This window comes from Natator depressus, chromosome 3, assembly GCF_965152275.1.
Source record: "Natator depressus isolate rNatDep1 chromosome 3, rNatDep2.hap1, whole genome shotgun sequence".
NCBI classification, from domain to species: domain Eukaryota; kingdom Metazoa; phylum Chordata; order Testudines; family Cheloniidae; genus Natator; species Natator depressus.
Genome location: NC_134236.1, coordinates 100,617,967 through 100,638,067, shown reverse-complemented (window position 1 = coordinate 100,638,067; position 20,101 = coordinate 100,617,967). Strand labels below are relative to the sequence as shown.

Genomic DNA, 20,101 nt, shown 5'->3' with positions numbered 1-20,101 from the left:
GTAAAGTAAAATTTTATTGTAATAACTTTTTCCAACTATCATCATTAACATTTTAAATAATTACCAATATATCATATTACCGTTAACAGCCATTTAATAAATATATTCTCTTAGTCCTAGATACCATCTCCAGATACGAAATTGGAGCCTGAATATACACAACTTTGTCCAACAGCATCAGACCAGGATGTGGACAGTAATGCTTAGTGATTAGGGCAGGCATTGATAGCCAGTGTAGGGTAAGAACCAGAGTCGGGGGCCAGATGCCAAAGGTCAGAGCCAGGTTACCTGGAGTGAGGCAAAGCAGGGGCAGGGCTGAGTGCAGGGTGGGAGCAAGGCTGGGAACAGGCAGGCACAAGAGTTATTGCAGCCACGGGTAAATGCTTTGAGCAGCCAGCAAACTGGTCCTGCTGCTGGGCTTACCAGCTTCCTCAGCCATTCAGATGGGCATTCTGTTAGGAGGTCTACCAGATGTAGCCCAACTGCGTTCATCAGGCTGTCCAGAGACTAGGCAGGTGCAGCTGCAGGGCCTTATTCCTGACCAATATCAGCAGGCTATATGAAGAGCCCTGCTAGTAAGGGAGCACCACCATTACAGTTTAAAGCCATAATCTGATGGGCACAGAAGTCCATGCTAAAACATCTATTTGTAGGGTCTGAAGCTATGAGGGTAGAACATGATAAATAATCTGGAATGTTTCCCAGAAAAAAGCAAACATCAGAACTGAATCCACTGAATGCATCCGATGAAGTTAGCTGTAGCTCACGAAAGCCTATGCTCAAATAAATTGGTTAGTCTCTAAGGTGCTACAAGTCCTCCTGTTCTTTTTGCGAATACAGACTGACACGGCTGCTACTCTGAAATCTGTACTCTGTTCATGGAATATAGGCTCCCTCCGGTGGTCAGAACACTACCTACCTATTAACACTAAGGAGTTTCATCCAAAGTCTGGGAAGCCTACAGGTCTTTATGTTTACTGTTTCAGTGGTACTGGTGATGATTTAATAAGATTAAAATTCATAATTTTGCACCAAATAGTGCATTACCTTTTCCACAATATATTTAGTATTTCACCAAAACATGTACTTGTAGAAGAGACAAAACATGCACTAACATTACAGATACTGCCAACGATGTAACAGATCCTTCTAATCAATTCATTTAGGATTCCTGTAATAACCAAAAGACTGATTCTGATCTCACTTACACTGGTTTTAACACTTGCTGGACTCACTCCTGATTTATGCTGGTAAAGGTGAGATGAGAGTCAGACACAGAGTCCTTAAAAATCAAAGTCTACCTTCCTTGAATACAACTGTTATAGTAGTCTATGTGATTTAACCAATCTTGACAGTTTCACTTCCATTAACAGACTACAAGTAGCACATTTTAGAGGCATCTGGTCTTTAGGAACCAGTCCTGCCAGAGACTGAGGACACTCACCCCCTTATACAGTCAAGCCTCAGATGTCGACTAGAGTGACTCAAAAGTAAATTGTCAATAGCTACTTTGTGTTTAGCTCAGGAATTCTAAAATGTCACCACATTTTAGGCATAATTACACTGTGGTTCCCGGTAGATAATTATATGGTCCTAAATGTGTTCTAATAGTTTGCTGTGGAATAATTAAAAAATCAACTGACTCAAACAGAAAATCTATATTAGGCCTGCTTTTTTCTGAATTTTTGCCTCTAGGTCACTTGGATTTAGAAGCTTGCTGCCAGACATATGTTTACTGTTACAATGCTGTAGCAAATTCATATGTTGTTGATATCACATAAAATATTTCCATTACATTCATGGAATTGAATGGGGTCTGTCTGGTGACTAATTTGAGTTTAATAATTTCCTATAATTTGTCACCATGGAACACTAAGGAAAAATTGACAACATCAAAAATGCACCTTGCAATGTAGCAGAAATCATGTAAAATCATATCCCCATAATCTTAACTAAGTAACCCTAAAAACAAACAGCTATAGTATTCCAACAATCCTAGTCAGGAATTCAGCCCTCAATAAATGTATTTGATGTACACAGGATTATTATGTTATGTGTTGATAATGTACAGGGCACAAATCAAGACGCAGAAATAAAAAAGCCCCATCTACAATAGCTTACACTATTTTCTGTTGCTAGTCTACATTTACAATTATGTGTTTGGGCTATTGTCAATAGAGCACAAGCACAAGGTGTAAGTTTAGACATGCCACCTGCTTAGTGTTAGTGCACTAAATGTACTGTAGGAAATTCACTTAATGGCACATTTGTTCTCATAGGTTTCCTTACATTTGATAGATTTATTGTTTCTGGCAGTACCCACGATGTGCTAGGTTATGTAGAAACACAATTATGTGCCAAAATAAATCTTAAAACAGAAAGCATAAACAAGAGAGGGGGTTTATAGGCATTTCTGGCTGTCTCAAATAACTGCTGTTATAAGCAGCAACAAGCACCTAAAAAACAACACTGAAACCACTTGGGCTCTCTATCACGTTACATGTGATACCTAGAGCAACAGTGATTTGAGGGAATATATTCAGCAACAGAGACATCAAGATGATAGAAACCAATACTGATTCCATACATTCACTACAAGAAGTGTGCAGTCAGGGGAAAGCATATACTCTTGACTGATGTTCACTACCAGTAGCATGAGACAACAGGCAATTTGCATATGAAAGTTCTACATCAGGCCCCTTCAAATGGTGTGGAGTAAAGGACAATATCTAACAAAGAAAATGCTTCCAGAGTCAGGCTATAGATAGAGGTATACCAACAACCACATTTGTGGACATTACTGTTCTGTCATCATATGTACATTCAATCTGTAGGTTATCAATGTTGACCATATCTGAGATAAAAGTCGTGGTGAAAGGAAGCAGTTGTGTTTTCAAGATCCATGAGTACAGTAAGCACAGATTTAGTACAGACAAATTGCAAAGAAAATATTAATTAATGCAGGCATATCAATTCAAGAAAGTTCACATGAAATCACACTGAAACCAAATGGGAATTTGGCCATTGACTTCAATGGGCCAGGATTTCATACTCTCTATCTAACTCAGAGTTCTGAGCTTTGGAGGAACAGAACTCTTAACATTAAACTAAAAGCGCAAAAATTCTGATCACAAGCCTAATTCAAACTTGGACAAAATAAAACATGCTCAAAATCCACTCCAAAATAACTGTACTCTAAGTATTTCCAAATCTTAAAAAATATGCAATACACAGCAGTTACATTATGACAGTGTGCTATTTTGTCACCTGGAACTCTGATTCTGATATAATCACAAGACACTAGCTTTTTAAGAGATTGTTTTATTTGAAAATCAACCTTTAATCCAAAAGCACTGGGTGAAGGTAACAGACCCTGCAATAAAACAAGTAAAAAACAAAACCAAGTTTCAAAAGTAGGGATCTGAAGAAATGGAGATAAGCTTTCTGGGCTTGTGTGTTCTAATGGAGAGAAAAATGGAAAGCGCATTGATACCAGGTGTGGGACAAAGAAGAGAAACCCCAACAGTACCACTAATGGGCTCTGATAAAGGTACCATGTAATTGCAGTTCATGGGAAAGGTAAAGGGAAATCCAACACTGTCACAAAAGAGCTCCGCTAGGAGCTCTGTGTACTGACAGTATAGGGTGTAGGAAAGTAAGTGAATGCATTGGAGGGCTTAGTAAAATAGAAAGGTTCCACCTACAAAGAAAAAGGGAAGTTACTTACCTTCTTGTAACTGAAGTTTTTCAATGTGTGCGGTCCCTATTTGTATTCCAGTGTGGATACACATGCACCCAAGACCAGAAAATTCTTGCAAGTAGCGTCTGTTTGTACATTCCTGTGACTACTTGTGCCCTTGTAGAGTGAGCCCATACACCAGGTAGGGGAGGAAGCTGTGTCAATTGATAACGAAGTAGGATACAGCTAGAGCTCCACTTAGAGATCCTCTGAGAAAATACAGCTTGTTCTCATACTCACTCGGCAACGAACAGTCTAGGTACTTCCTGATCTGTTTTGCTTTCTCCAGTTAGAATGCCAATGCTTAATTAAATCTCCTGTCCTTGCTAGAGACACGGGGGTTCAGGAAAAACACAGGTAAGTGAATTTATTGGTTTATTTGAAATTCCGACACTATATTAGGAGTGAATTCTGGGCATAGTCATAGCAAGACCTTATCCTTATGGAATATTGTGGCCTCACCCTTCAACCAAGAGGCCCCAAGTTCACTAACCCTTCTGCCCAAGGTGATGACAATGAGGAAGGCAACCTTCATGGAACACGTAGTTAGCTGTTCAAAGTGTGGCTTAGTGAAAGTCATAAGCACTAAATTAAAATCTCAGTGAGTGGTTGCTTTCTTTACAACAGAAAGGTTCTGATCAGGCCCTTCAAGAACCTGGCTGTTATCGGGTAGGTAAAGATCAAGTAATTGTCCATTGGCAAGTGACATGCTACTTGTCTCCAGGTGAACCCATAATGCTCTCTGGGAAAGGCTTGTCATCTTGAGGGTAAAAAGACAAATCCAAAATAGCAGGAATATCCACTGTCTCTGGAGATATATAGCTTTGATGGGCCCAGACAGAGAAATGTTTCTACTTCGCTTGGTAACATTTTCTCGTGGAGTCTTTTCTGCTATTATTAAGAATGATTTGCACAGCTTCAGAGCAAGAACGTGCTAGGCTCGACGCCCAACCAAACACCAAGCCATGAAATGAAGAGCATTAGGTTTGGGATGCTTGACCCTGCCATTTTTCTTGGATCTGGAAAGGTGCAAATGAAGATAGGTAGGGATGACATTTGTAGGAGGCCTGGAAACAAGAACTGTCTGGGCCATCTGGGGGCAATCAGGATAACTTGTGCGCTGTCTTATTGAATCTTCTGTAGAACCCAAGGTAGTAGTAGGATGGGATGGAAGGCGTAACTGAAGTGATCTGTCCAAGAGAGGAGAGCATCGCCCCAGAAAACTGACCTTGAAATCCCCTGGAGCAGTATATGTTGCACTTCCCATTTGCTCTCCCAAGTTGGGGTTCCCCACTGAGTAAAGATGCTGCTTACTATCATATTGTATAACTCCCACTTGGGATCAGTGGCGAAATGCTTGCTGAAGCTGTCCAGATTATCTCAGACTCAGAAAAATTTCACACAAAAAAAAAGACACTGACTTCTCACTCTCAGTTTACATCACATCATTCTGTCTTGTTCATGGGTTCCCCATGAGTTTCGAAGAGGATAATGTTGAAGACAACAGCCATCCTCAGGCCCTGCTTCCCTCTAAACCTGCTCCCCCACTCCTCCATCCATAGAACAGGATCTCCGCAGAGCATCAATGTACAGGCTACTACAAAGGTTGGGGAGAGTATTCCCATTCTTCCTTGTCCTCATCCTAGATTCAGATCTCTTTCACTTACAGAAGCGGAGGTCATGACTTGGGAAAAAAATATGTATACTGAAAAGAGGTTTTGGATTTTTCTGCTACCTCTCAGATATATTCTCCTTTCCAACACTCCTGGAAGTTACTGATTTCTGAAAACAGAAAAAAGCAATGTAAAGCACTCTAGCAATGGCAGGTTTCAGAGTAGCAGCCGTGTTAGTCTGTATTCACAAAAAGAAAAGGAGTACTGGTGGCACCTTAGAGACTAACAAATTTATTTGAGCATAAGCTTTCGTGAGCTACAGCTCACTTCATCGGATGCATTCAGTGGAAAATACAGTGGGGAGATTTATATACATAGAGAACATGAAACAATGGGTGTTACCATACACACTGTAACCAGAGTGATCACTTAAGGTGAGCTATTACCAGCAGGAGAGTGGGGCGGGGGAAAAAACCTTTTGTAGTGATAATCAAGGTGGGCCATTTCCAGCAGTTGACAAGAACGTCTGAGGAACAGTGGGGGGGGGGGGGGGGGAATAAACATGGGGAAATAGTTTTACTTTGTGTAATGACCCATCCACTCCCAGTCTTTATTCAAGCCTAAGTTAATTGTATCCAGTTTGCAAATTAATTCCATTTCAGCCGTCTCTCGCTGGAGTCTGTTTTTGAAGTTTTTTTGTTGAAGAATTGCAACTTTTAGGTCTGTAATCGAGTGACCAAAAAGATTGAAGTGTTCTTCAACTGGTTTTTGAATGTTATAATTCTTGATGTCTGATTTGTATCCATTTATTCTTTTACGTAGAGACTGTCCAGTTTGACCAATGTACATGGCAGAGGGGCATTGCTGGCACATGATGGCATATATCACATTGGTAGATGTGCAGGTGAACCAGCCTCTGATAGCTTATGCTCAAATAAATTTGTTAGTCTCTAAGGTGCCACTAGTACTCCTTTTCTTTTTGCAATCTAGCAATGTATGTTTGTTTTGACATCATTCTCGTCTTCTTATTTCTTGTATGGGGAAGGGATAAAAAATGAGGTACTGTTATTTGAAACAGATTCTTAGATTTTAATGGCAGAAGTGAAGATTGTGATTCTCTAGTCCTTCCTACTACATAACATATGCAGTAGAATTTCACCAAGTGATGCCTGTAATTTATGACTGAACAACAGCTTATCTTTAAGATATCCATTAGATTTCAAGTGATGGAGAATCCACCACATCTGTAGGCAAGCTATTCCAATCCTTAATTATCCTCATTGTAAAAAAAACTGCATCTTATTTCTAATCTGAATTGGTCTAGTTTCTGCTTCCAGGCATTGGATAGTTTTATGCCTTGTCTACTAGATTAAAAATCCCAGTACTGTCAGAAATACTCTCCCTATGTAGGTACTTACAGTCTGTGATCAAGTCACCTCTTAACTTTCTCTTCGTTAAACTAAATAGATTGAGTTTCTTTAATCTCTCACTAGAAGGAAGGTTTACCAAACCTCAAATCAGTCTTAACTCTTTTCTGAAACCTTTCCAATTTGTCAATGTGCTTTTTAAATTGTGGATACAGGAACTGGCCATAATATTCTAGGAATGGTCTCACTAATACTGTACACAGTAGTAACAACACCTCCCTATTCCTGCTCGATATTCTCCTGCATACACATACAAACATCACAATTGACCTTGCATTTTCTATATATGTAAGACTAGTCTTAAGGTCTGGTACATGTAAAAGGGGACATCATTTTTTAAGTATTTGTATTGTGTGTGTCTGTAGTGGGGCGGCTGCCTCACTCTCGCAGAACAGGGGTTAAAAGCAGCCCGGCAGAGTGAAAAAGGAGTGAGAGCAACTGACCACAGGTGTGGCCAGCTCAATCAGGGCCGGGGGAGGGGGGACAGAAGCTGGAGGACACTCTCTCCAGCCTTGGAGGGACGAGGGCCTAGCTGCCTGGGAGCAGGGTACCTAAAGCACAGAAGTGCTGTGGAAGGGCAAGAGGAACTGGGGAGCTCCAGCCTGGCAACTCCCCAGGCTAAGGCCTTGATAAAGGCCTACGAAGGTACTGGGGCTGGGAGGTACAGCCTGGGAATAGGCTGAGGCCGTTGGTCTGACCCCTTTGCTAATGATGAGTGGCCATTCCAGACTGCAGTTTGCCCCAGTGAACAGGGGCTAGATGATGACTGGCAGTAGCCACTGAGGCAAGGTGGGTGCAGAGGGTTCGGGGTTCCCCTGGGAGGAGAGACCTGGTGTATGGGGGTTCTGTTGGGGCAGAACCCCAGGGTAAAAGGCACTGGGGTCTGGGAGGGACATGGGGCCTGTAGCAGGCGAGACACCGGCCAGCAGAGGGCACTCAGAGTGCTGAAAGAGCTAATTCCCAGATGATCAGCAGGAGGTGCCATACCAGTGAGTCTTCACTCTGCTATGGTGTCCAAACAAAATTCTCCATTTTCCAATTAAATCCAGTGGAATTAGCCCCAACCCTGTAGTTAGCTCCCTGTGCCTGTGTGGAGCTAATTCCCAAATTGGGACCTCAGTCCCAATCCCCAGTGACTTCAGATTTGCCTGAGTAAGAATTGTATATTAATGCTGTGTAACACTGAAACAGAAATACAAAAGAGGTCTTGACTTTATTAAGGTTAGAAATACACCTTTATCTTGAATGGGTTCTGTTGGGGGTTTTTTTAATTGCCATCTCTTTACATTTAAAGAAGTATCTTTTTTTGTTTTCTCAGCAAAACACTAAAACGAAATGGTGGGTCTTGTTGAATTATTTTATTCTTAGCTGGTATTTTACATTGTGTTCCTTGAAGGACTTCATTTTATTTTTTTAATATACTGTTGTCTCTGTTCTGTCCTGTTTATAAAGTTTTGGCATTTTGAGCATATGGGACACGTACAAAAATCTGCCTAATTTTTTCTCACCCATGCCAAACCTTCAAAAGATTGCATTTTGAGATGCCAAAGACACAGGTACTTATTTAAAAAGTAAGAAACCTAATTTTTGACACACATAAATAACTGACAATATACTGAAGATCCATTCCCACAACTCATTGACCAAACAAAGTGGGATTTAGCATTATTCTTATTCAGAAAATTGAGTTTGTTTTCAGAGTATGGTATACTTGTGATAAAAGAATAATGGCATAACTACTGTGGCAAACAGAATCACAGGACTGGAAGGGACCTCAGGACGTCATCTAGTCCAGTCCCATGCACTCCTGGCAGGACTAAGTATTATCTAGGCCATCCCTGACAGGTGTTTGTCTAAAATGCTCTTAAAAATCTCCAATGACGGAGATTCCACAACCTCCCTAGGCAATTTATTCCAGCACTTAACTACCTTGACAGTTTGGAAGCTTTACCTAACATCCAACCTAATCCGCCCTTGCTACAATTTAAATACATTTCTTCTTGTCCCATCCTCGGAGGTTAAGAACAATTTTTCTCCCTACTCCTTGTAACAATCTTTTGTATACTTAAACTATTATGTCCCCTGTCAGTCTTCACTACGCCCAACTAAACAAACCTAATTTTTGTTCAATCTTCCTTCATAGGTCATGTTTTCTAGACCTTTAATCATTTTTTGTTCTTCTCTGGACTTCCTCCAATTTGTCCACATCTTTCCTGAAATGTGCTGCCCAGAACTGGACATAATACTCCAGTTGAGGCCTAATCAGCACGGAGTAGAATGGAAGAATTACTTCTCGTGTCTTGCTTACAATACATCCCAGGATGATTGCTTTTTTTGCAACAGTGTTACACTGTTGACTCATATTTAGCTTGTGATCCACTATGAGCCCCAGATCCTTTTGTGCGGTACTCCTTCCTACCAGTCATTTCCCATTTTATAAGTGTGCAACTGATAGTACTTTGCATTTGTCCTAATTTAATTTCATTCTATTTACTTCAGACCATTTCTCCAGTTTTTCCAGATCATTTTGAATTTTAATCCTAACCTCCAAAGCACTTGCACCCCTCCCAACTTGGTATCTTCCGCAAACTTTCTAAGTGTACTCTCTATGCCATTATCTAAATCACTGATTTAGATACTGAAGAGAACTAAACCCAGAACTGATCCCTGTGGGACCCCACTTGATATGCCCTTCCAACTTGCCTGTGAACCACGGATAACTACTCTCTGGGAATTTAAGAGATACTGTACTTTGATTCCAGGAATCTGCTGCAACTAAGGTCTAAATGTCAGACGCCTGACAGTTAAAGATTTCAGAATACTCTATCAAAGTCACATAAATCAGACCATTTCAGTTCTGCCATTTTCTTCAGGTGTCCAGCTCTCCAAGATGTTTCAGAATTAATTCCACATGAATGCAAATATTACTGCAGAAGTCTGGAGATTGGAATATAGGCCCAAATCTCAGGAATGACTTAAGCAGGCTACAACTGCAACCATTGAAAAGATGAGGAGTGATCTCCTCAGTTCTTATATAGACAGCATCTTTCATCAGCAGATCTCAAAGTGCTTTACGAAGGAGGTCTCCATCATATCCCAATTTTACAGATGGGGGAAACTGAGGCACAGAGTGGTGACTTGCCCAAGAATACCCATCTTTGTTATCCCCTTCCCCTCAGACCTTGATGTAGAAGTTTTAATGATACATTGATCTAGCTATGAGTGAGTTTACTGTGAATGCCTTACTGAAGACGAAGGGTCAAAGTCTGGTCATATCTTATGCCAGTCTCAATCTGGACAACTAATCGGAAATCATTTAGAAGATTACTCACAAGTGGTCTCACTTTCTTAAAGCTTTATAGATGGTGGCTTTCAATGTCCAAGCTACTTTAGCCAGGGATTATTTTGAAGATCTGAATAATTTACTCTGACGTTTTGAAACTCAGACTTATTCTGGTCTGTAGCATATCTGATTTCTCTGGATAGAGAAGACCAAGGCTGAAATATTTCACCTTCCAACATTCCATTACATCTCACTAACAACTAGGTATTTACTCTTGCTCAAATGTACTGTGTCCATCCAGGCTTGGATAAAGCAAACAGTACGATTATATTTTAAATTAATACAAAACACACAAGTCTGGCCAATAAACAAAAAAAAAAACAACCCTGCAAACTGTTAGGTCACAAACAGCCGCCATTCATTCTCCTTCATGGGAGACCTGGAAAAGGACAATCAGTTTACGAATGATCTAACCATAGCTTTCTAAAATTGTCTCTGTATAATCCTCTTGCAAATGTCCAATGAGATTTTGGGACATGACCGTGGGGAAGCAGACTTACCATAGGACACTAAGGCCATAAAGTATGTGAAAAAATAATACTAGAAACCACTGAAATCACTTTGGATTTGAAAGCACTATTCCATTTCCAGCAGGCTGGATTTTAGAAATACCTCTAATTCAGGAGCTGCTTCAGATAATAAAACTGTGCCCAGCAGCAGTGTACTTTAGTGTAGAACACTGAATGAGTTCCCTACCTCTATTAGTCTGTACCTTATAAAAGACGGAATGACAGACAAAGTCTAAAATCAAAAGGTGCTTGGGAAACTGAACTGATACATGAGATACTGGAGAAAGCATAGAAAAATTGAACAAGCCTTTATTAACATATGCTTTTGGGATGTACCAGAGACAATATGATAGCTATCGCCTCTGATACTGTGAAAAATGTCCTATATGGGTTATGCCCATATTAAAAAATGGTGTGATCTCACATTCTTCAAAGCACAAAGGAGCATTCATCCTTAATGAAAGTCTCTTTAAGGGAACCTTTCCAAGGAATAGTTGAAATTGCTGGCATAGCTTAAAAGGACAATGACAAACTAGACACATTTTGTGGCTCTGAGATATTTGTATTAAATACTTTACTTTAAGCCCAGATTTTAGAGGGATGCAATTATGTGTCTTCTCTTCTTTTGACCCAGGCACCATCTGCTGCTTTTCTGGAGAGCAGAACTGGAATCTTAGTTGATATTACACTTATTTTTGAGAGAGACTCATACTTACTGAGCTTCAAGAACGATATCTTATGACAGGTTTGATCTGACTTGCCAAAGCCAATAGCTGTTACAAAGAAGTGGGTTGTAGGTCTATATTTAAAAGTTTTTTGCACTTAAAGCATGGATTCAACCTCTGATTTATTAAGAATACAATGTGTCCTCCCCAGAATTAGAGTCCAGAGTGAGTTTTCTGAGATTTTACAAGTAAATACTTTCGTTTGTTTGAACTAAAATTCATTTGAGAATGTGTCCTTTAAGGAAGTTAGCACTTTGTGTTGAACTGTTTTTCCCCCAAATGATCTCCATATCAGAATAAAAGACTCTTCAAAATGTTCATACAGTTGATTCATTAAATCTCATGCACAAACTACATTTGAAAAAATCAGGTTATAATGAACCTAAGTGATTAACAATTGCTATATTTAATTATGATTATACAGATGGGCTAGTTGACAGCTGAGGTCACTCTCAAGGGAAGCTATTTTGACATTAGAGAAAACTCAACCCTTCCTCTATAGCTAATCTGCATGCAACAATTCTGTTAGTTGAAATGAGCCAGTGACATGAGAGAAACTGGACTCGCATGTCAAAAGTTCTCAGTAGCAGATCACTTGACCCCATCTGTTACTACTGCAGGTTGCATGGTCACATGTGAGCTTAGGCATCCAGTACTCAGAAGGCTCCCCATGGTACTGCTGCCTTTGCTACAATATGCACTGAGGTTGCAATACAAGGGAAGTCCTTACAGCACAGATCTCTTCTTCCCATAGTGACATTCTCTCTAATGTGGTTCATTTCCCCAAAAACAGTCCTCTCCCCACAACCCCCTATTGAGGCCTATGGACATTTCTGCTTCCTTCTCCCCCAAATCCCCACTCTCTTCTCCTGACCCCTCAAAGGTTGATAGTACAAATCAACAATTTAGGATATAACACATTGCTGTAATTCTCCCCAAAACAAGCATTGCAAACGCAGAAAATACAAAATATTACGGTTAAACAAGTATATGGAAATACAAGTTAAGGTGCCCAAACAACCTTAACTCTGTCCTGTAGTGAAATCATGAGGGGGGGAGGAAATAATAATAATAAAAAAATCTAATATGCCTTTCAAAATCTAACTTGGGATCATGAACACTAAAATGCAGTAATAGCAATTGTATAGTTATTGCATGGTAGCACTACACTTCAAGGATGTGTTCACCAATTATGGGGATTTGTGGCCAGAATGGTTTTATTTCTTTTTGTTTTGGAGTAAATGCTGTTTGTTTTTGTATTTTTATATATAATAGATATTTAGAGCTTTCAATAACCATTTAAAAATTTTAAATAATTTGAAAAGAGATTAGGGCTTTTTCCATAATCTGACATAATATGTTACTAACATGGTCTGCTAAATGATCTTATGATAGGCTTAAAAAAAGAGCCACAAAATAAGTTTAATATTTATTTCAGGCATTTCTATTCTAAAATACATTGGAGTTAGATTTAGAAGAAGAAAAATAGTAGTGATATCTACACTCCAATCTTTTGAATTTCATGATGAACCCACAACTGCCAGGAAAACAATAAAATCATGCAGCTGCTAACACAATAACGTCGACACCTATCCCTGACACTACTTCCAAGTAATTATTACCTTTTTATATTAAAAAAATAATGAATTTTATGTGCCTAGAATACTTTGCAGTAGGAACACCATCAACATTTTATGTTTGCCATAGCTGTTTTTATTTAAACTCAAATTCTGAGCACAGCACTCAGTCTGAGAAGCAGACTAGGTACCGAGCAGATACATGGGGGCGGGGGGGGGTAGGGGAAGAATCCTCACTCTACAATCTGCAGCATGGCTCCAAAGCTCCTCCATAGAGGCTACCTTCAGCTCAAAGGCTGAAACAGCTCTGTGGGACTGTTACAGGGTGTATGTGATGAGGTTAATGGACCGCACGGGGCTCAAGCAGCCCTACCACCCATACAAGACATGTCAGGCCTGGAGAGAAGATGTAAAAGGGAGAAGCCTAACTCTGCTGGTGTCAGACCTAGGAGGAGAGCAGAGCCTTTGGATGGTAGTGTGGTTTGACCAAAAGCTGGTGTCAGACCAAAAGCTGTGTGAGTTCAGCGGGTGCCCCTGGAGACCAATACAGGGACTTTTACACACATCCCATGCCCACTTTGAGGCAGATTCTAGGTCACACCCCTCTCCTGGTCTGCCCATGTCCCACTGGCTGGGGAACACTCACACTATAAGAATTTGATGTAATGGAGAACTTGGCTATAGACAGCAAAATGAAATTCAACAAAGACAAATGTAAGGTGCTATGGAGAATAAAAACCAAATGCACAAATACAGAAGGGGGGGGGGGAACTGGCTTGGCAGAAGCACTGTTGAGAAGGATCTGGGAGTTGTGGTGGATCACAATCTCAACATGAGTCAGCAATGTGATGCTGTTACCAAAAAAAGCAAATGCAATTTTAGATTGCATTAACAGAGGCATAGCATGCAAATCACAGGAGGTGACAGTACTGCTCTACTTGGCGCTGGTTAGGCTCAGCTGGAATACTGTGTCCAATTTTGGTCACGAATGTACAGAAAGGATGTAGAAAAACTGGAAAGGATCCAGAAGTGAGTGACAAAGATGATCAAAGGGATGGAATGCAAGCCGTATGAGTAAAGGCTGAAGGAACTAGGTATGTTTAGTTTGGAAAAGAGGTGATTAAGGGGGGATGTGATAGCAGTGTTTAAATATTTGAAAGGCTGTCATAAAAATAATGAAGAAAAGTTCTCTCTTGCCACAGAGAGCAGGACAAGAGGCAATGGGTTCAAACTATAGCATAAACAGATTTAGATTAAATCTCAGGAAAAACTTCCTAACTGTAATAACAGAATGACAATGGAACAGACTTCCTTGAGAGGTCGTGGAAGCTCGGTGACTGGAAGTTTTCAAAAGGAGGCTGGATAGCCATCTGTCCTGAATGGTTTAGACACAATAAATCCTGCATTTGGGAAGAGGGTTAGACTAGATGACCCTTGTGATCCTTCTAATCGTATGGTTCTATGACCCAGGGTGAGAGAAGGAGTATTATTGCCTTGTCAGCCTTTTCAGGATGCTCCATGAGGTTTCAGGTATGAGCATGGAGAATGAGGTGAATCAAGGGGGAAGCCATGGAGCTGCACTGTCTCAACACACCCAACCCCTGAAACTGTTGTAAGGAAGTTAATCCTGACTCAATCAACATTAATTTACCTATCTTTCTCCTCCATGATGTAGATAACTTCCTTTAGGAGGGCAGTTCTAGGGCAGATAGTAAGCATGGATTTTGGGATGGACAGTACAAAGATGGGCCACAAACTACTGCAGAAGCAGAGGGCCTCCATGGAGCTCAAAAAAATCCATGCATTTTGTTGTCTGAAATGCCAGCCCTCCCAACAGAAGAATGTCTAAGCTCCAATTGTAATTTACTGCCCATTTAGTGGATAACAGTCCTATATTAGCAAGAGCTTAGAAGAGCATTCTGAGCACTTTGTAATTATATTAACAAATTTTACCTGATATCTCCATAAGCGTGGCTGTATGATCGCTCACTGCAAACTTCACAAATACAACTTCATTTCTAAAATGATCAATTCCTTGAAATGATAAATCCAAATGTTTTCCTTGTAGGAGTTCTTCTACTGCATCTTTGCTTTCTAAAAGAGCACCAACTGCTCTGTGAAGGGAAGAAAAATCTCTTTGATATAGTAATAATTTAATTTAATTTCTCATGTCTTCCATTCAGGGATCTCAGAATTTTATTAATTAAGCCTTTCAACACCTTTGTGTTACCTTATACCAGTGGTATAAGTATAATTTGCCCCATTTTACAGAAAAGAAAACTGAAACAGACTTGCCCCAAGGTCACAGAGCAAACATTTATTAAAGCCTAGAGTAGAGTATTTTGTTTTCTGAGTGTTTACCAATGTATCCACTCAGTGTTCATACACCTCCTGTCTAAACTCCCTATCAGAATATAGATGCTGTTGAGAAAATATTTATTTTACAGGAACACAAGGTTACGCTTAACCACACACTCTCCAGAAACATGGGTGTTACAGGTGTAACCTTCTGCCCAATAGAGACTCAGCTAATTAGTCCAGGGTTGGGAACCAGGGAGAAGGAATCACACTTGTTAAAAATAAAAGGAGTACTTGTGGCACCTTAGAGACTAACCAATTTATTTGAGCATAAGCTTTCGTGAGCTACAGCTCACTTCAAATTGGTTAGTCTCTAAGGTGCCACAAGTACTCCTTTTCTTTTTGCGAATACAGACTAACACGGCTGTTACTCTGAAACTTGTTAAAAATGGATCTGTATCTAGGACATAGAACAGAGGCCTTTCTGAGACTGTCTGGAAGAAGCTAAGAACCCAGAATCCCCGCGCTCTGAGCTATGTCAGATTACATCTGAGGATCTGGTCCCAGGCGATGGTACTGTTAATATGACTGACCATGGCCACACCTTGGGCTAGCCTGGCATCAGTACAGTGCAGTCCAGTCCCAGACTGTTAAACAGACATCTGATGTTGGGGAAGCATTGTAGGGGCAATGAGGTCTTTGATTGCTACACACAAGCAAAAACATTCTGCAAATGCATGTTGAGGGAACAACAAAGATATTAAAGAGCTGGTGAGAGTATGTGAGTCTCCTAACCAGTTTCTGAAACTCAACATATAACTTAGTTATGTAAAGATGCATACTGCATTGTTCTTTAAAGGCAATATCCTGATCTCATTGAAATCAATGGCAAATCTCCCACTGACTCTAATGGGACCAGGATTTGAGCATAAGTGTGCACCTAAAGAATTTAAAATTTTCAAATGCACATGTTCAGTATTCAGCCAACATTAATTCCTGTGGCAAAATCCAAGCATTGGGCATATCTTTAAGGAAGTCTCATTAACACTGGCTCCTTCTGTCTCTGCTCTTGCCCTACAGCTCTGCTCCTTGCTTTGAATTAACTGAGCCTGTGGCACTTATTAACAGTCGTCAGGACAGTTTCAATTTAATTACTTGCACCAATAGTAGGGAAATTTTCTGAATTTTAAGTGTGATTTTTTTTTAAGATTACAGTAACTGAACAATCAAAGGGAAAAAATTCTTTCAGTTTGCTTACTTTGTGTATTGTCATTTTCATTGTTTTCTTTTGACTAATATGTCAGTTTTTCCATTTTTGTGTCTTTCACAGAGCAACAGAGGAGAGAATTTTATTTTTTAAATTAAAAAATATAAAACCACAAATTATTTGGGAGACATAATGGTAGGTGTAATACCACAGAATACTATTTAACTAATTTTTAAAAACAGACTAGATTTCAAATAGATGTCTTTTTAACTCCTGTGCATCACATCTAATAAGAATTGCTTACTGTTTTTATGCAGCTCTGCATTTTCAAACATAAGTTTGTACTTTTAAAATGAGTATTTTTCAAATATGCACTGTTCATTTAAGTACTACAGTATGACCATGCTAAATCTGAAATTTCAAAGGACAGTCAGTTTTGAGGTAGCCCACACAAGATTGGGGTCCCCTGCCAGACTGCTGTTGGGAGGGGGGAATATTTTTGTTCAGTCTTTCAAGAGCTATTTTGCTCAAACATTCTAGAAATCTTCAGGGTACTGGCCAAATTCCAACTTTGCTACTTAACACTCTGCTTCCCTAATTTGTCTTGAAATTTCAACTGAATATGGTGTTTTACTTTACCTCCTAACCTAAACTATTGCATAAAATTACTGTGTTCTGTTAAACAGATGCTGCGTTTCACTTTAGTGGTACTTGAACAGATCCTTTGTAATAGTTTGCATATCCCTGTAATCAGTTTACAAAGCACTTTGGGATTTTTGGGATAGGAAGCACTATTACTGTCCTTACTTTATCTTGTTGATAGGAGAGAAGTGGCATGCAGGTATAAGAATAAATGTATGCTTTAGTTGACAAACAAGATCTATGCATTCTAATAACCATTTTCAATAGACCTTTTTGTATATGTGAAATAGTTGTCCTTGTCTTGAAATGACCTTCAGATTCAAGGAGGTAGAGATCAATGAGTACATTTTTAGTGCCACAAGGGCAATAAGACCTACAACTCGGTGATGGAAATTGTTTTGTAGGTAGTATTCCCCACCTACTGCAATGAAATTTTTCCTTAGTTATTGTCAATGAAATATTAACTTCACTGATGGGATGTTGACTTTATAGTCACTAGGTGGCAGTATTTACCTGCAAAATAGATATATTCTACTGGTGGCACTGCGTACTTGTAGCTACACACTGCAGTAAAAAGCAGGCTGTGTCCACAAAGCAGTATGTAGCTAGACACATCAGTGAAAGGCCCTCGCAGTGGGGAGACAGTAAGAAAAAGTTCTAGCAGCTCCACACTGTCTTACCCCGTCAGAGCTTTTCCCCACAGCTGGAGTCTTTCACTGTGGTAGAGAGAGAGAGCCTCTGGCAACTCCCTGTGGCAGGGAAAGGCTCCAGCAGCTGCGAGCTGATAGATCCTTTCCCCACTGCCTCTGCCCTGCCAAAACCTTTCCTGTGCTGGAGTGTTCCCCTGTGGAGAGGAAAGGCTTCAGCAACTCCCAGCGGTGGGGAAGACTCCAGCAGCAGGTCACTATGCTGCTAAAAAGTATCCGTGTAGAAAGGGGAGACATTGCTTGGATGTATAAGGAGCCACCTAGGGTATATACATTAAGGATTCAGGCATGTCTTTACTCACCTAAGCAGTCCCTCACTGTCTACGTTGCTATTTGTACCCATGCTAAGGAGGCATGCAGTGTATGTACTCTATACACTGATGTAAGGAGTCTGTAGTGTAGATGTACCCTTAGAGGCTGTGATAGATCAAAATAAATGTAGAGTCTATCTGTAGTATTTGGTCTAGATAATACTTAGTCATGCATGCCATGAGTGCAGGGGACTGGACTAGATGACATCTCAAGGTCCCTTCAAGCCCTATGATTCTTCTTATAAGCAAGCTACCACCATGGCAAACTAAAAACTTTCGTATCCTATCAGGTATCGTAGGTTAGATCATTCGTTATGCCCACACATTCACTAACCTGCAAGGGGGTGTGTACATTCTTATAATCTTATATGAACACACTCCCCTCTACTTTTCCAATGTCTCTGTGGTACTGAGGGCTTGGGTGAGAATTAGATGGTTGACTGAAACCTAGTTCAGGTAAAAAGTGATGTTGGCTGAATTAGGAAAACATCTAGAGGTAATAGCAGATGTGATATGTTCTTTTCATTAGGGTATCCTTGCCAATTTTTAAAATGAAGTTTGCGACCTTCACCATATAAATAAAACCTGTACGTTTCTGTATGCCCAGATAGGATCAATGGACAAACGTACTTTTACTCATCTGTGCTTGACAAAGGGGGTCTGACTGTTCCTTATGCATGTACACCTCCCCAGACACTCAGGTCTTTTCTACCACCAGGCTGGATTACTGCAATGTGCTCTACATGGAGCTATACATGAAGACGTCGTCTCTCAAATTTCCGCAAGTGCAGATTCAGCTGCCTTTCTTTGAAGGGTATTACAAATGATGCATATTAGCCTACTGTTCCACAGACTACTAGTGGCTGCTAATTTTGTTTCAAGTCCTGGTTACCTTAGACATGGTTTTCCTCCGCGCCCCCCCCCCCTTTTTTTGTGTGTGTGCATACAGCACACACGCGCACACACACACACACACACAGTTGGCATCAACTGGGACATCAAGCTGACAGTTTCTAGCTTTTTACATCTGGGAACTGGTAACATATAAAAGGGCCTTTAACAGTGGTACTGGGTCCCCCATTAACTGAATATACCTCACAAGCCCATCTATTGACTTAGGCTTTGCCTGATGGATGGGCTGTGAAGGATCAGTTTTGGATTAGAGCAGAGTCTTTTCAGTTTGGCTCTGTCTCGCTGAAGAATTAGTTGTCTGTGATTTTTATAATGTGTTGGTCTATAGAAAGATTTAATAAAGTGGCTTTCTAGACAATTTCACACTTTTTTTTTCTGTATCCTAGCTTAACATTTTTATAGCGCTCAGAATTGTTTTCTAAGTGTAAAGTGGGTGGGCCAAATCCTGGTCACTGTACCCAAGCAAATATTCCTAGACTCTTCAATATTAATATAAACAAACAAGCAAGATTTGACCCTATATTCCTATTTTTCCATTTATAAAGTGTCTCAAGTAGCATTTAAATATTACTTATTCTGACTGAAACAAGATTACCATTACATGGTACTGTTATACATTTTTAAAGTCAGTTCAACTAACATTCAGAGATAATGAGAGGGGAAATTTACAATGATCCCTAGATTTCAGAGCTGGATGAGGAAATAATAATAGGAACAAAACATCCTTCCAGAAATATGTAAAACTGATTTTTAGGAGCTGTCCGTGGTTTTTTCTGAATTATATAATCTAAACATTATGACATTTTAAGTATGGATCTCAGCTCTTTTAAATTAACAATTTAGAAAAGTCTGACAAAAATGAAGTTAACATAAGCAAAATAAATTAGAACCCTTTCAACTGTTCGTATATGTGTGCTGAGGGGGTCAGATATGGGGTATATCTGTTTCTTTCTTTCTCTTTCCATGCTTTAATATTTAGGTTACCAGTTATTTGCTGTAACATTGAGATGTGAGAGCAACTTAGGGCCAAGATGTACCTTGCTGAAACCAAACTTTTTAAAACTTATTTAGCATTTTGTCTCCTTCTGTAA

General features: G+C 39.9%; 1 protein-coding gene across 2 annotated transcripts in view; it reads right to left on the bottom strand.

Moving 5' to 3' along the window:
• Nucleotides 1-20,101, bottom strand: part of AKAP7 (A-kinase anchoring protein 7) — a 133,663-nt gene that overhangs the window by 87,701 nt on the left and 25,861 nt on the right. For both annotated transcript variants that reach the window (XM_074948440.1, XM_074948439.1), the window contains exon 5: nucleotides 14,887-15,047. In XM_074948440.1, coding sequence (XP_074804541.1) covers nucleotides 14,887-15,047 — 161 coding nt within the window. The remainder of the gene's footprint in view (nucleotides 1-14,886; nucleotides 15,048-20,101) is intronic.